The sequence below is a fragment of the Heptranchias perlo genome, chromosome 13, assembly GCF_035084215.1.
Source record: "Heptranchias perlo isolate sHepPer1 chromosome 13, sHepPer1.hap1, whole genome shotgun sequence".
NCBI lineage: Eukaryota > Metazoa > Chordata > Chondrichthyes > Hexanchiformes > Hexanchidae > Heptranchias > Heptranchias perlo.
The window spans coordinates 4,353,519-4,371,036 of NC_090337.1; the positions used below are offsets into that span (position 1 = coordinate 4,353,519).

At 46.7% G+C, this 17,518-nt stretch overlaps 1 protein-coding gene across 1 annotated transcript in view; it reads right to left on the reverse strand.

Annotated features, from left to right (window-relative positions):
- The window catches only part of LOC137330965 (solute carrier family 7 member 14-like), a 49,558-nt gene extending 34,538 nt beyond the window's left edge, over window positions 1-15,020 (reverse strand). The window contains exon 1 of the mRNA XM_067994542.1: window positions 14,717-15,020. Coding sequence (XP_067850643.1) covers window positions 14,717-15,020 — 304 coding nt within the window. The remainder of the gene's footprint in view (window positions 1-14,716) is intronic.
- Window positions 15,021-17,518: the final 2,498 nt, after the last annotated feature.

Here is a 17,518-nt window from a genome sequence, read left to right on the forward strand (position 1 = left end):
GTCAAATTGACTACAGAAAAGAGTGGGGCAGTGGGATTAGTTTGGGATTGATACATGGCTATGGGGAGAGAGGGGAGCAGTGGGATTAGTTTGGGATTGATACAGGGCTATGGGGAGAGCGTGGGGCAGTGGGATTAGTTTGGGATTGATACAGGGCTATGGGGAGAGAGTGGGGCAGTGGAATTAGTTTTCGATTGATAGAGAGCTATGGGGAGAGAGCAGTCAATTAGACTATTTTGAAGAGCCAGCACAGGCACAATGGGCTGAAGGGCCTCCTTCTATGCTGTAAACGCACATGGTCCTATGGGGCTAGGACAGATGTCTCATAAAATTGACCTTGGAAGTGCAGAAAAATTCAGGGAAATTGCACTGTGATTCTAAAGGCAACAGGTTTCCTGATCTATAAAACAATTTCCAGCAAACGTGCTTCAGTAAATTAGTGTGCAATTGTGTCAGGTTACTGTGCTGCTAATTAGCAAAGAAATACTTTCTCAAACTTTAATAATTAATGAAAATGCCTAAATTAGAAAGAGAGGCTTCAAGGAGGGGCAACAAATTAGAGGTGAGCAATAAAGATGATCCGAGCTGTGAAGAACTGAAGTTCTGAGAAGTTTAGGAAGCTGAGCTTGTTTTTCTTTGGAACAGAGTCGATGTAAATAGAGCAGCAATTGGACAAAGTTGGATTGAAGGAAATGTTGAGGAAGTGGGTAGGTGGGTTTATGATCCTTTACAAGGAGATGTTCCTGGGTCATGTTCCTAAAGATTCTTGAGTTCTAAGATCCCGTAGACCATGACACAGAAGGTATCACAACTTCTTTCTCACAAATCAATGCTTATTTCATTATTGCTATCTGACAGGTGGCACGATGCCAAATGGCACTCGGACAAGGAACTATGATCAGAGTTAATCACCATCATCTGTCACCAGTTCTTCGAGATGCAGGTAGGTGACCAGTTGAATAAAACAGTCCCTAAAAAAAATCTTTGGGGTTTTTTTCTAATGTGGAGAAACCAAAGCTCGCAGTGCTGGAGACCACCGAGGTAACAAGAGTGAAAGGGATGAGGAAATGGTGATCAGCTGACACTAGGGTTGCCAAGTCTGGTTGGACGTATTCCTGGAGGTTTCATCAAATGACCTTTCGTTTCAAACTACCCCGTCCCCACACTCCCGCCATTGGTCACACACAACATGTCCATCCTCGCAATGCTCCACCTTCCCACGCCAAGTGTAAAGTGAACAGACTTTGTTACTCGATTGGATGATTCTTGACTGGCAGTCAAACAGCCAATTTCCCCATCTCCAATATGTTTACAACCAATAAATGAACGTGCTCAAAGAAAATGAAAACAACGTACAATTTTTTTTAATGCCCCAGTGATTTTTCTCCTGCGGTTTTACTCACAGTAGTGTCCTGGAGATAAATCTTTAATTCCTGGAGACTCCAGGCCAGTCCTGGAGGGTTGGAAACCCTAGTTGACATTGAGCTGGGGTATTAAAAAGCCTGAGCGTTGTAGGAAGAAGGGAAGACCGAGGGAGGTAAGGAGTTCCAGAGGTTTGAGGGCCCAGGGAAGATTGAGTTAGAGTAGGAGGAGAAGGTGCGGAATCTTGCTTTCAAGAAAGCGAGGACTCAGCTTGGAAGGAAGAGAAGTTCAGCGGACCAGTGAGTGTCAAAATATCGATCCTATAGAGAGACACGAAGAGTTGCGATGGAAAGAGAGAGGTTGGAGGCTAGCGGTCAGGGAGGGTTCTCTAAAGGAAAAGAATTACGCGTGTGTGTTTGTGTGCGTGTGTGCGTGTATGTGTGTTTCTGTACGTGTGTGTTTGTGTGCGTGTATGTGCGGTGCATTTGTGTGCGTGTGTTTGTGTGCACGTGTGTTTGTCTGTACGTGTGTTTGTGTGTGCATGTGTGTGGGTTTGTGCACGTGTGTGCATGTGCATTTGTGTGTGCATGTGTGCGTGCTTGTGTGCGTATGTGAGCATGTGAGCATGTGTGCGTGTGTGTACATGTGTGTGTGCGAGTGTGAGCGTGTATACATGCATGTGTGTGTGTGCACATGTACATGTGTGCATGTACGTGTATGTGAGAGTTTGCGTGTGTGCGTGTTGCCATGACAATATTGAGTGAGCAGATGGGAACTGAGCTGCACATTCACACAGAGAGAAGCCATCTGCCAATGGAAGCTATTTGGGAACTGAATGAAGGACACAAAGCATTAAGTGAAAGCTTTGGTCTGATTACGACGGTTTAGCCTTTAACCAGTGCTACCTGGCTCAGCCATTTTCTTTTTTGCTTTGAGATTTCAGTTTGTACACTATGATGCTCAGAGTGACAGTCATGACTGCTGTAAAATTAATGCTTCATCTCAAAAATATACATCTAAAGTGTCCCAAACTTTTGGGGCCACAATTGCTGTGTTGAACAGAGGGGGTAAAGCAGAGGGGACCACCAACAGCAGGCCAGGAATTTGAGGGTCGAACCCAAAGCTATTGAGTTTTCACCCATGCAACTTGAGGCCCTGAATCCTGTCGCAAGGGTGGGGGCACGTGCGTGTCATCCACCCACTCCCCAGGCATCAATTTTTTGGGGGGGTTGGAAGGAATGGCTGAGTTACTGCAGGAATTCTGGCCGGCATGTCAACTCATGGCCAGGCATGGATTCCATAATGGGTCTTAAGTGGGCCACAAATGTGTCAGCCATGGCTCAGTGGGTCGCACTTTCACCTCTGAGTCAGAAGGTCGTGGCTTCAAGCCCCACTCCAGAGACTTGAGCACAAAATCTCGGCTGACACTCCCAGTGCAGTACTGAGGGAGTGCTGCACTGTCAAGTGTTGCCTTTCGGATGAGATGTTAAATCAAGGCTCCGTCTGCCCTCTCAGGTGGACATAAAAGATCCCCTGGCCACTATTTGAAGAAGAGCAGGGGAGTTCTCCCCAATGTCCTGGCCAATCCCTCAAACAACATCACTAAAACAGATTATCTGTTCATTATCACATTGCTGTTTGTGGGATCTTGCTGTGTGCAAATTGTCTGCGGCGTTTCCTACATTACAACAGTGACTAAACTTCAAAAAGTAACTCATTGGCTGTAAAGTGCTTTGGGATGTCCTGAGGTCGTGAAAGGCGCTATATAAATGCAAGTTCTTTCTTTTCTTTTCTTTTTTTTACAAGACTGCAAGTTTGACAACATTTTTTAAAGATAAGACAGTCTGCCATTTATATAGCACCTCAACCAGCATCTCAGAACATTTCAAAGTGCATTATAGCCAATAAAGTACCTCTGAAGTGGAGTCGCTGTTGTAAATGCAGCAGCCAAATTGCGCAGAGAAAGATCCCACAAACAGTAAAGGAGGCGAATGACTGGTTAATCCGAGGGAGGAATTTCACAGGACACCTTTCTTGTCTTCTCCAACTAGCACAATGGGACCTTTTACCACCGCTAGATGGGGCCTTGGTTTAATGACTCATTGAAAGACGGTACCTCTAACAATGCAGCGCTCCCTCAATACTGCCTCTGTAAGGTCAGCCTAGATTGAAGCAAGTCATATCAAGCTAGCCGAACAAAAGAGAGCCCAAAAGAAATCATGAAAGGTCAGCCCTTAGTTCAAACTGACATCCGATGTCTTTTGTGTGGGGAAAGCATTCCTCACGAAAATTGGACTTTAGTCATAAGAGAACCCACAACCCATATTAAATTGGAGGTGAATCATAGGCTGTCGTCATCGACAACGATGGACAAACCATCTTCATTATCATCATCATCATCATTATCATATGCTCAAATCTGGAGGGAGGGGTTTAAACCCAGAATGTAATGACTCAGAGATGAGAGTGCTACCAACTGAGCCAAGCTGACACCTGAAGTATCCACATGGGGACTGAGAATCCAGACTCATTTGTTTTTATTCGTTCACAGGATGTAGGCGTCGCTGGAGAGGACGGCATTTATTGCCCATCCCTAATTGCCCTCGAGAAGGTGGTGGTGAGCCGCCTTCTTGAACCGCTGCAGTCCGTGTGGTGACGGTTCTCCCACAGTGCTGTTAGGAAGGGAGTTCCAGGATTTTGACCCAGCGACGATGAAGGAACGGCGATATATTTCCAAGTCGGGATGGTGTGTGACTTGGAGGGGAACGTGCAGGTGGTGTTGTTCCCATGTGCCTGCTGCTCTTGTCCTTCTAGGTGGTAGAGGTCGCGGGTTTGGGAGGGGCTGTCGAAGAAGCCTTGGCGAGTTGCTGCAGTGCATCCTGTGGATGGTACACACTGCAGCCACTGTGCGCCAGTGGTGAAGGGAGTGAATGTTTAGGGTGGTGGATGGGGTGCCAATCAAGTGGGCTGCTTTATCCTGGATGGTGTTGAGCTTCTTGAGTGTTGTTGGAGCTGCACTCATCCAAGCAAGTGGAGAGTATTCCATCACAGTCCTGACTTGTGCCTTGTAGATGGTGGAAAGGCTTTGGGGAGTCAGGAGGTGAGTCACTCGCCACAGAATACCCAGCCTCTGACCTGCTCTTGTAGCCACAGTATTTATATGGCTGGTCCAGTTAAGTTTCTGGTCAATGGTGACCCCCAGGATGTTGATGGTGGGGGATTCGTTGATGGTAATGCGTTGAATGTCAAGGGGAGGTGGTTAGACTCTCTCTTGTTGGAGATGGTCATTGCCTGGCACTTATCTGGCGCGAATGTTACTTGCCACTTATGAGCCCAAGCCTGGATGTTGTCCAGGTCTTGCTGCATGTGGGCTCGGACTGCTTCATTTTTTTGAGGGGTTGCGAATGGAACTGAACACTGTGCAATCATCAGTGAACATCCCCATTTCTGACCATATGATGGAGGGAAGGTCATTGATGAAGCAGCTGAAGATGGTTGGGCCTAGGACACTGCCCTGAGGAACTCCTGCAGCAATGTCCTGGGGTTGAGATGATTGGCCTCCAACAACCACTGCCATCTTCCTTTGTGCTAGGTATGACTCCAGCCACTGGAGAGTTTTCCCCCTGATTCCCATTGACTTCAATTTTACTAGGGCTCCTTGGTGCCACACTCAGTCAAATGCTGCCTTGATGTCAAGGGCAGTCACTCTCACCTCACCTCTGGAATTCAGCTGTTTGTCCATGTTTGGACCAAGACTGTAATGAGGTCGGGAGCCGAGTGGTCCTGGCGGAACCCAAACTGAGCATCGGTGAGCAGGTTATTGGTGAGTAAGTGCTGCTTGATAGCACTGTCGACGACACCTTCCATCACTTTGCTGATGATTGAGAGTAGACTGATGGGGCAATAATTGGCCGGATTGGATTTGTCCTGCTTTTTGTGGACAGGACATACCTGGGCAATTTTCCACATTGTCGGGTAGATGCCAGTGTTGTAGTTGTACTGGAACAGCTTGGCTAGAGGCGCAGCTAGTTCTGGAGCACAAGTCTTCAGCACTACAGCTGGGATGTTGTCGGGGCCCATAGCCTTTGCTGTATCCAGTGCACTCAGCCGTTTCTTGATATCATGTGGAGTGAATCGAATTGGCTGAAGACTGGCTTCCGTGATGATGGGGATATCGGGAGGAGGCCGAGATGGATCATCCACTCGGCACTTCTGGCTGAAGATGGTTGCAAACGCTTCAGCCTTGTCTTTTGCACTCACATGCTGGACTCCGCCATCATTGAGGACTCTGCTATAAGTCAGGGACAGTACCAAAGGTTAACATAGGACACATTCTGGCCTGAGAGTTTTTGGGCCCAGAGCAGAGGGGGAGGGAAGAGTTACTGCACAGTACAAGCTCCTCAGCACTATTCCTTCTTACTCACCATAGTATATGCTTTTTCCTCTTCCCCCAGTTTTACCCCTTCCCATGAAGACTCCAGAGATACAGTTTCAAAGGTGCTTGTCAGCCACCCACTCTGCACCCAAATATCCGTTCATCATCTGTGAAGCTAAACTGTACGGGGAGAAAGCAACACAGTGAAGCCTGGCCCTGAACCTCATCAATGTCTTTCCAGCAGGAGCTAACTGTATAATAAAAACAACTTGCATTTATAAAGCGCCTTTAACAGTAAAACATCCCAAGGCGCTTCACAGGAGTGATTAACAAACAAAAAAGTGACACCAAGCCACATAAGGAGATATTAGTCAAAAGTTTGGTCAAAGAAATAGGTTTTAAGGAGCAACTTAAAGGAGGAGAGAGAAGCAGAGAGGTTTAGGGAGGGAATTCCAGAGCTTAGGGCCCAGGCAGCTGAAGGCACGGCCGCCAATGGCGGAGCGATGAAAATCGGGAATGCGCAAGAGGCCGGAATTGGAGGAGTGCAGAGATCTCGGAGGGTTGTAGGGCTGGAGGAGGTTACAGAGATAGGGAAGGGGGCGAGGCCATGGAGGGATTTGAAAACAAGGATGAGAATTTTAAAATCGAAGTCATGGCCGCCAATCGTGGGGCGAAGGAAACGGGGGATCAGGAGCAGGAACCCCCTTGGTTGATTTTACCCATCTCTCGCCCAGAAGCACTGAGTCCCATCACCAGGTAACTCAGCCCAGGCAGAAGATGAGAACTTCGACCTTCCTGCTTTGTGTGACTCAGAGCACTTCATGTTATTAATAAAGTGAGTCACTGTTTCTAGAGATAACAGCGCACGATGAATAAAACCCATGAGTCACAAAGAAGCCCTAATAGGACATGGAACAGATGACGCGTATCAATAATTCAGGTTTCTAGACTGGATATGTTATAAATACATCAATTAGAGAGAGGGAGAGCATTGACAGACTCCTATTTTGTAGTGTGGTTCAGGATTAAGGACAAGCGTTTTAGTGTCATATTCGATGAGGTTACATTCAACGATTGTGACTTTTCTCCTGGATGGAATGTTTCTCTCAATCAAATTATGACCATCCAAGTGAAAAGAGAAGAGGAGGACGGGCCTCGGGGACTGGTGTGTTACTGAGTCACTGCTACTCCCAGCAGTGAGAGGGGTTCCATTTCAGCCCTAAGGATTCGAGAATTGGTGGGGAAATTGGGAGGGACGGAGGGAGTGGGGGGGGGGGGGTGGGGGGAGGGTGCATGAGAAAAGGCCCCTCCTCCAGTCCGAGGAAGGGAAAACATTTCGAATAGAACAGAACCATGTAGCTTTTCGATAAATCAGAGGTCCAATCATGGATCAGTTTTCACAGCACAGACAGAGCCTATTGATCCCTCTGGACTGGTCAACAGGAGCTGATCACTCAGATCCCAGATTCTTGCTCTTGTCCCGACTCCTTTTGTTTTCTTCCGTTTCAAATATCCAACTCACTTTTAAATGCTGTTATTGTGGTGGGGGAGGGGGAGGGGGGAGGGAAGGGAGTCAGATGGGGGTGAATTTCCTCTGGATTACTTCCGCTCCTCTGCTGTAACTTCAGAGGGTCGCCACATCAACGAGGTTTGTGCTGAAATTAGTGGGAGTGCGGAGGAGCGGCCCCCGAGGAAAACTTACCATCCCGTTCCCGCTCAATTCCCACCCCGTTCCCGTTCAATTCCAACCCCGTTCCCACTCAATTCCTGCCCCGTTCCCACTCAATTCCTGCCCCGTTCCCGTCCCATTCCCGCTCAATTCCCACTTGATTCCTCCATAATGTCGATTTAGCTGGGTGCCTTTTCTTAGGCGTCCAAGGATCCTGCCAGACTCAAGCGGAAGCCTCACTAACAGGTTAGTGAAACGGCTGAGTACACTGGATACAGCAAAGGCTATGGGCCCTGACAACATCCCGGCTGTAGTGCTGAAGACTTGTGCTCCAGAACTAGCCGCGCCTCTAGCCAAATTGTTCCAGTAGCTACAACACTGGCATCTACCCGACAATGTGGAAAATTGACCAGTTATGTCCTGTCCACAAGAAGCAGGACAAATCCATTCCGGCCAATTACCATCCCATCAGTCTACTCTCAATCATCAGCAAAGTGATGGAAGGTGTCGTCGACAGTGCTATCAAGCGGCACTTACTCACCAATAACCTGCTCACCCATGCTCAGTTTCAGTTCCTCCAGGACCACATGGCTCCAGACCTCATTACAGCCTTGGTCCAAACATGGACAAAAGAGCTGAATTCCAGAGGTGAGGTGAGAGTGACTGCCCTTGACATCAAGGCAGCATTTGACCGAGTGTGGCACCAAGGAGCCCTAGTAAAATTGAAGTCAATGGGAATCAGGGGGAAAACTCTCCAGTGGCTGGAGTCATACCCAGCACAAAGGAAGATGGTAGTGGTTGTTGGAGGCCAATCATCTCAGCCCCAGGACATTGCTGCAGGAGTTCCTCAGGGCAGTGTCCTCGGCCCAACCATCTTCAGCTGCTTCATCAATGACCTTCCCTCCATCATAAGGTCAGAAATGGGAATGTTCGCTGATGATTGCACAGTGTTCAGTTCCATTCGCAAACCCTCAGAAAATGAAACAGTCCATGCCCGCATGCAGCAAGACCTGGACAACATCCAGGCTTGGGCTCATAAGTGGCAAGTAACATTCGCACCAGACAAGTGCCAGGCAATGGCCATCTCCAACAAGAGAAAGTCCAACCACCTCCCCTTGACATTCAACGCATTACCATCGCCGAATCCCCCACCATCAACATCCTGGGGGTCTCCACTGACCAGAAACTTAACTGCACCAGCCACATAAATACTGTGGCTGCAAGAACAGGTCAGAGGCTGGGTATTCTGTGGCGAGTGACTCATCTCCTGACTCCCCAAAGCCTTTCCACCATCAACAAGGCACAAGTCAAGAGTGTGATGGAATACTCTCCACTTGTCTGAATGAGTGCAGCTCCAACAACACTCAAGAAGCTCGACACCATCCAGGACAAAGCAGCCCACTTGATTGGCACCCCATCCACCACCCTAAATATTCACTCCCTTCACCACCGGCGCACTGTGGCTGCAGTGTGTACCATCCACAGGATGCACTGCAGCAACTCGCCAAGGCTTCTTCGACAGCACCTCCCAAACCCGCAACCTCCACCACCTAGAAGGACAAGAGCAGCAGGCACATGGGAACAACACCACCCGCACGTTCCCCTCCAAGTCGCACACCATCCTGACTTGGAAATATATCGCCGTTCCTTCATCGTCGCTGGGTCAAAATCCTGGAACTCCCTTCCTAACAGCACTGTGGGAGAACCTTCACCACACGGACTGCAGTGGCTCAAGAAGGCGGCTCACCACCACCTTCTCAAGGGCAATTAGGGATGGGCAATAAATGCTGGCCTCGCCAGCGACGCCCACATCCCATGAACAAATAAAAAAAAAGGTGCAAATCAGGGGTCCAGGTATGATGTCGTCAGGACCCTGATGGCATTTTAATGGCTGACTGAGCAGGGCACAGGTGTCATGCTCCGTGAAACCCGGTGAGGGAGGACTGAAGGTTTTAAACTTATCTTCACGGGGTCAGCGGGGGTCCAGTAGGCTCTACAATGAAAGTCTGAGCCTCTGCTGCCCCCACTCCTCCCCCCGCAATCGCCCACACACTCCCCCCCCCATTTCCCCCCCTGCACTCCATCCCTGCACTCCCCCCCCGTAATCGCCCCACGCACTCCACCCCCGCACACCCTTGCACTCCTCCCCACTCCCCCCACACTCCCCCCCTCAATCCCCCCGACTCACCCCCTCCCCTCCCCCACCCATGTGACCTTGCCGAAACCCCAGCTCGCAGAAACTTGTCTTGTCTTCCTTTGAGTTTAGACAGTTGAGAGGTGATCTAATCAAGTTGCTTAAAATGATAAAGGGATTTGATAGGGTAAATAGAGAGAAACTATTTCCCCCGGTGGGGAATCCTGAACAAGAAAGCATAACCTTAAAATTAAACCTAGGCCGTTCAGGAGTGATGTCAGGAAGCACTTTTTCATATTACGGTGAATGGAAATCTGGAACTTGCTCCCCCAAAAATGCTGTGGACCCTGGGGGTCAATTGGAGCTTTCAAGACTGAGATCGATAGATTTTTGTTGGGTAAGGGTATCAAGGGATATGGGGCAAAGGTGGGTAAATGGAGTTGATGTACAGATCAGCCAGGATCTAATTGAATGATGGAACAGCCTTGAAGGGCTGAATGGCCTCCTTCTGTTCCGATCTGCCACCCCAGCTGATGTCAAGTAATTCAACTCAAGGGATCGTACCATAGTATGTTAACCATAAGACCATAAGAGATAGGAGCAGAAGTAGGCCATTCGGCCCCTTGAGCCTGCTTCGCCATTTAATTAAATCATGGCTGATCTGATTTTTACCTCAACTCCACTTTCCCGCTCTTGCCCCATATACTTTGACTCCCTCGCTGATCACAAATTTGTCTAACTCAGCCTTGAATGTATTCAATGACTCAGCCTCCACAGCTTTTTGGGGTAAAGAATTCCAAAGATTCATGACCCTCTGGGAGAAAAAATTCCTCCTCATTTCCGTCTTAAACGGACGACCCCTTATTCTGAGACTATGCCCCCTAATTTTAGATTCCCCCATGAGGGGTAACATCCTCTCAGCATTTACCCTATTGAGTCCCCTCAGAATCTTGTATGTTTCAATAAGATCTCCTCTCATTCTTCTAAACTCCAATGAGTATAGACCCAACCTGTTCAATCTTTCCTCATAAGGCAACCATTCCATACCCAGAATCAACCTAGTGAACCTTCTCTGAACTGCCTCCAATGCAAGTATGTCCTTCCTTAAATTAGGGTACCAGAACTGTACGCAGTACTCCAGGTGTGGTCTCACCCGCACCCTGTACAGTTGTAGCATGACTTCCCTGCTTTTATGCTCCATCCCCCTAGAAATAAAGGCCAATGTTCCGTTTGCCTTCCGGATGCACCTGTATGTTGACTTTTTGTATTTCATGTACGAGGACACCCAGATCCCTCTGTACCGCAGCATTTTGTATTATTTCTCTATTCAAATAATATTTTGCTTTTTTATTTTTCCTCCCAAAGTGGATGACTTCACATTTTCCCACATTAAATTCCATCTGCCAAGTTTTTGCCCATTCACTTAACCTGTCAATATCCCTTTGCACACACTTTGTGTCCTCATCGCAACTTGCTTTTCCACCTATCTTTGTATCATCAGCAAATTTGGCCACAAGACACTCTGTTCCTTCATCCAAGTCATTGATATATATTGTAAATAGTTGAGGCCCCAGCACTGATCCCTGTGGCACCCCACTAGTTACACATTGCCATTTTGAAAATGACCCTTTTATCCTGACTCTTTGTTTTCTGTTAGTTAGCCAATCCTCTATCCATGCCAGTATATTACCCCCAACACCATGAGCTCTTATCTTGTGTAGTAATCTTTTATGTGGCACCTTATCAAATGCCTTTTCGAAATCCAAATATACTGCATCCATTGATTCCTCTTTATTCACCCTGCCTGTTACTTCCTCAAAGAACTCTAATAAATTTGTCAGACATGATTTCCCCTTCATAAAACCATGTTGACTCTCCTTGATTGTATTATGAGTCTCCAAATGTTCTGCTACTACTTCCTTAATAATGGATTCTAGCATTTTCCCCAATGACAGATGTTAGGCTAACTGGTCTATAGTTACCTGCTTTCTGTCTCACTCCCTTCTTGAATAGGGGTGTTATGTTTGTAGTTTTCCAATCTGCTGGGACCTTTCCAGAATCTAGTGAATTCTGGAAGATTACAACCAATGCATCCACTATCTCTGTAGCCACTTCCTTTAAGACCCTCGGATGCAAGCCATCAGGTCCAGTGGACTTGTCAGCCTTTAGACCCATTAGTTTACCTAGTGCTTTTTCTTTAGTGATAATGATTGTTTTTAGTTCCTCCCTCCCCTTTGCCCCTTGATTTTCTACTATTATTGGTATGTTATTAGTGTCTTCTACTGTGAAGACAGATACAAAATATCTGTTCAATTCCTCTGCCATTTCTTTGTTTTCCATTATTATTTCCCCAGTCTCATCCTCTAAGGGACTAATGTTTACTTTAGCTACCCTCTTACTTTTTATATACTTGTAGAAGCTTTTACTGTCAGTTTTTATATTTCTTGCTAGTTTATTCTCATAATTTATTTTCTCCCTCTTTATTATTCTTTTAGTCATCCTTTGCTGGTTTTTAAAGTTTTCCCAATCTTCGGGCTTACCAGTAATCTTTGCCATGTTGTATGCTTTATCTTTTAACCTGATACCATCCTTGACTTCCTTAGTTAGCCATGGTTAGTTCACCCTTTTTGTGGAGTCTTTCCTCCTCACAGGGATATATTTTTGTTGCGAGTCATAAAATAGCTTTTTAAATATTTGCCACTGCTTATCCACCATCATACCATCTAATCTGTTTACCCAGTCCACTTTCGCCAATTCCGCCCTCATTCCTTTATAATTGCCGTTATTTAAGTTTAATACAGTATTTTCAGACCCAAGATCCTCGCTCTCAAACTGGATGTGAAATTCTATCATGTTATGATCACTGCTTCCCAAGGGATCTTTTACTTTGAGATCATTAATTAATCCTGTTTCATTACACATTACTAGATACAAAATGGCCTGTTCCCTAGTTGGTTCCCCAATGTATTGGTCTAAGAAACAGTCCCTAATACACTCTATGAACTCCTCCTCAGGGCTATTTTTGCCAATTTGACTTGTCCAATCTATGTGAAAGTTAAAATCGCCCATGATTATTGTATTACCTTTTTTACAAGCCCCCTTATTTCCTGATTAATATTTTGCCCTACAGTGTAGCTACTGTTAGGGGGCCGATATACTACTCCCACCAGTGATTTCTTTCCCTTGCTATTTCTTACCTCCACCCAAATTGATTCGACATCTTGATCTTCTGAGCCAAGATCATTTCTCACTATTATACCAATTTCAACCTTTATTAACAGAGCTACCCCACCACCTTTACCTTTTTTCCTATCCTTCCAAAATGTTAAATAACCCTGAATATTTGGCTCCCAACCTTGGTCACCTTGCAACCACGTCTCTGTAATGTCCACAAGATCAAACCCATTTGTTTCTATTTGTGCCGTCAATTCATCTATCTTATTACGAATGCTGCGCACATTCAGATAAAGAACCTTTAATTTTGTCTTTTTACCATTCTTTCCTACCCCGGCCCCATTTGCTAGTGCACTCTTATGTTTGTACGCTCTGTCCCTTCCTGACACACTCTGTTTATCATGACCCCCATCACTTTCCTGTACTACTTCCTTGTCTTTTCTCTTTATCAATCTAAACTTCGCCCCACCTGAGCCCTCCCCCCCTCTATTTAGCTTAAAGCTTTCTATATCGCCCTAGTTATTCGGTTTGCTAGAACACTGGTCCCAGCACGGTTCAGGTGAAGCCCGTCCCAACAGAACAGCCCCCTCTTTCCCCAGTACTGGTGCCAGTGCCCCATGAATCAAAACCCACTTCTCCCACACCAATCTTTGAGCCACGCATTCATCTCCCTGATCTGATTTACCCTGTGCCAATTTGCTCGTGGCTCAGGTAATAATCCGGAGATTATCACCTTTGTGGTTCTGCTTTTTAATTTAGTCCCTAGCTGCTCAAACTCCCTCAGCAGAACTTCTTTCTTAGTCCTACCTATGTCGTTGGTACCTACGTGGACCACGACAACTGGATCCTTCCCCTCCCACTCCAGGTTTCTCTCCAGCCCTGAGGAGATGTCCTTAACCCTGGCACCAGGTAGGCAACACAGCCTTCGGGACTCTCGCTCTTGGCTGCAGAGAACAGTATCTATCCCTCTAACTATACTGTCGCCTACTACAACCACATTCCTATTTACTCCCCCCACTTGAATGGCCCCCTGAACCACGGTGCCGTGGCCAGTTTGCTCATCCTCCCTGCAGTCCCTGCACTCATCCACAAGGGCTGCAAGAACCTCGAATCTATTGGACAAGTGCAGGGACTGAGGATCCTGCAATGCTGCCTCCTGGATCCCCGTACCTGCCTCACTCGCAGTCACACCCTCCTGTCCCTGACTATGTGCCAATTCTACAGTATTTAGTCTAAGGGGCGTGACTGCCTCCTGGATCAAAGTGTCCAGGTAACTTCCTCCCTCCCTGATGCCTCGCAATGTCTGCAGCTCGGACTCCAGCTCCTCAACTCGGAGCCGAAGTTCCTCGAGCTGCAGACACTTCCCGCAGATGTAGTCGCCCTGGACGATACTGTCCAGTAGCTCCCACATATTGCAGCTGCAACACATCTCCTGCCCTGTCATAACTATTTTATTTATTTAATTGATTACTATAATGCCAATCAAATTATTTTTAGGTTGAACCAAGTACTGGCCTTGTTTAATTTCTTAAATTAAGTTCAGTTTTTTTTTAAGTTTAGTTTTACATGTAACAGCACAGAAGGAGGCCATTCGGCCCATTGTGCTTGTGCTGGCTCTCTAAGAGAGCTATTCAATTAGTCCCATATTTTCCTTTTCAAGTATTTATCCAATTTCCTTTTGAAAGTTACTATTGAATCTGCTTCCACCGCCCTTTCAGGCAGTGAATTCCAGATCATCACAACTCTCTGTGTAAAAATTTTTTTCTTCATATCGCCTCTTGTTCTTTTGCCAATCACCTTAAATCTGTGTCCTTTGGTTACTCACCCACCTGCCAGTGGAAACAGTTTCCCCTTATTTACCCTATCAAAACTGTTCATGATTTTGAACACCTCTATCAAATCTCCCCTTAGCCTTCCTGAGGCGCAGTACCACACCGGGCCGTGAACCTACCACCTGAGATGTGGAAAAGACACGGGAATGTTTCATCCTTCTCTCGCTTACCTGACAAAATGGAAGCCACTGCTGCGATGATGAAAGACACAATCACTCCGGGGCCCGCCATCTCCTTGGCCACCAGTCCCGATACCACGTACATGCCGGTTCCTACACAGCTGCCAACGCCGAGAGACACCAGATCGACCGTGGTGAGTACCTGGGCCAGTCTGGAGTGACCCGTTCCGTGCTGGGTGGAGTCTTCAAGCATAGATTCCACGGGTTTGGTGCGAAGAATCCGCGAGTGCAATGCCACCCAGGTAGCACCCCAGTGAACCCGCCGGGGGTCCAGGTACGAGAGGAATCCACTCATCGTAGCGGAGGGCAGGAGAGGTACTTCTGTTGCCTTGGAAGGTCTTAGTGGGATTGGAAGGGTCTTCAGCGGAGAATCATTCACAGGAAGGTCGTCTGTGCCTTTAGGAACATTGTAATGAAGTCCAAGTAAATGTTGGCCTTTGGAAAGTCGTTGAACCTGACAAAAGAGCAAGTTGAAAACAGCATTATTTAGGCAGTGTTCAGAGACAGCGACCACAGGACTGAGTCATCAATATTAAAGGGAGCTTTCTTATCCAACAGCAACTTTACATAGAACATTGATGTGGGACTGGAGTCACAATTAGGGCCAGTGACACTAGGACATTAGTGAAACAGTTGGGTTTTTATGACAATCCAACAGCTTAACAGTTTTTTAACTTTCTGGTGCCGGCCCCACAAATGATCAGAATTATTGAATTCATAGAGTCATAGAATCATACTGCACAGGAAGAGGCCAATCGGCCCCTCGTGCCTGTGCCGGCTCTTTGAAAGAGCTATTCAATCAGAATCATAGAATCATAGAATCATAGAACGGTTACAGCACGGGAGGAGGTATAAAACTTCTCCTCATCTCAGTCCTAAATGTCCTACCCCGTATCCTGAGACTGTGACCCCTCGTTCTAGACCCCCCCAGCCAGGGGAAACATCCTCTCTGAATCCAGTCTGTCTAGCCCTGTCAGAATTTTATATGTTTCAATGAGATCCCCTCTCATTCTTCTAAACTCGAGTGAATACAGGCCGAGTTGACCCATTCTCTCCTCATAAGACAGTCCTGCCATCCCAGGAATCAGTCTGGTGAACCTTCGCTGCACTCCCTCTATGGCAAGTATATCCTTTCTTAGGTAAGGAGACCAAAACTGCACACAATACTCCATGTGTGGTCTCACCAAGACCCTGTATAACTGCAGTAAGACATCCTTGCTCCTCTACTCAAATCCTCTTGCAATGAAGGCCAACATACCATTTGCCTTCCTAACTGCTTGCTCCACCTGCATGTTTGCTTTCAGTGACTGGTGTACAAGGACACCCAGGTCCCTTTGTACATTTCCCAATCTATCACCATTTAAATAATACTCTGCCTTTCTGTTTTTCCTTCCGAAGTGGGTAACTTCACATTTATCCACATTATACTGCATCTGCCATGTATTTGCCCACTCACTCAACTTGTCCAAATCATATTGAAGCCTCTTTTCATCCTCCTCACAACTCACAATCCCACCTAGTTTTGTGTCATCAGCAAACTTGGAAATTTTACATTTGGTTCCCTCATCCAAATCATTGATAAATATTGTGAATAGCTGGGGCCCAAGCACTGATCCCTGCGGTACCCCACTAGTCACTGCCTGCCACCCTGAAAAAGACCCATTTATTCCTACTCTCTGTTTCCTTTCTGTTAACCAATTTTCAATCCATGCCAGTATATTACTGCCAATCCCATATGCTTCAATTTTGCACACTAACTTCTTATGTGGGACTTTATCAAAGACCTTCTGAAAATCCAAATAAACTACATCCACTGGTTCTCCCTTATCTATTCTACCAGTTACATCCTCAAAAAACTCCAGTAGGTTTGTCAAACACGATTTCCCTTTCATAAATCCATGTTGACCTTGTTTAATCCCTTTGATATTTTCTAAGTGTCCTGTTATCACATCCTGCACCCCCTTTAAAATTGTACCATATTGTTTATAAAGATTAGCCGGGACTCCTGCTCTTGATCACTATCCAGTGACACTTGCCGGATAGTGAGCTCGTGGTGATATTGGGTTCAGGCTAGGTTCAAACTCTCTCCTCGCTAGGGTAGCCAACTCTATTCCGCAAGGTTTCTTCACATGACCTCCCCGCCCCCACGTTCCCGCCATTGGTCGCCCGACAAGTGAATCCTCTTAGAAATCGATCAATAATGGCGGCTACAATTCCCATAATCTGCTGCACTCCAGAAATCGCCCTACCTACACATTAAGAATGCATGGTACTGCGGGCAGTCAGCATTGGTGGAACCCAACCCCAGCAAGACTCAGCACCATTAATGGAGGAGGGGGGAAAACCGGAGAGGGAAATGATCAGCATGTGTTTGCTCTGTCATCGCAAGAAAGAGCAGCAGATATCAAATCGAAACTCCAGGGACTTGAGCAGAGAATCGAGGCTGATACTCCCAGTGTAGTGCTGAGGGAGTGCTGGACTGTTGGAGGTGCCGTCTTTTTGATGAAATGTTAAACCAAGCCCCCGTCTGCCCTCTCGGGTGAATGTAAAAGATCCCTTGGAACGATTTCGAAGAAGAGCAGGGAAGTTCTCCCCAGTATCCTCATCAATATTTACGCCTCAACCAACATTACTAAAAACAGCTTATCTGATCATTATCTCATTGCTTTTTGTGGGACCTTGCTGTGCACAAATTGGCTGCCACGTTTCCTTCATTACAACAGTGACTACACTTCAAAAAAGTACTTAATTTGGCTGTAAGGCACTTTGGGACATCCTGAGGCCGTATAAAGC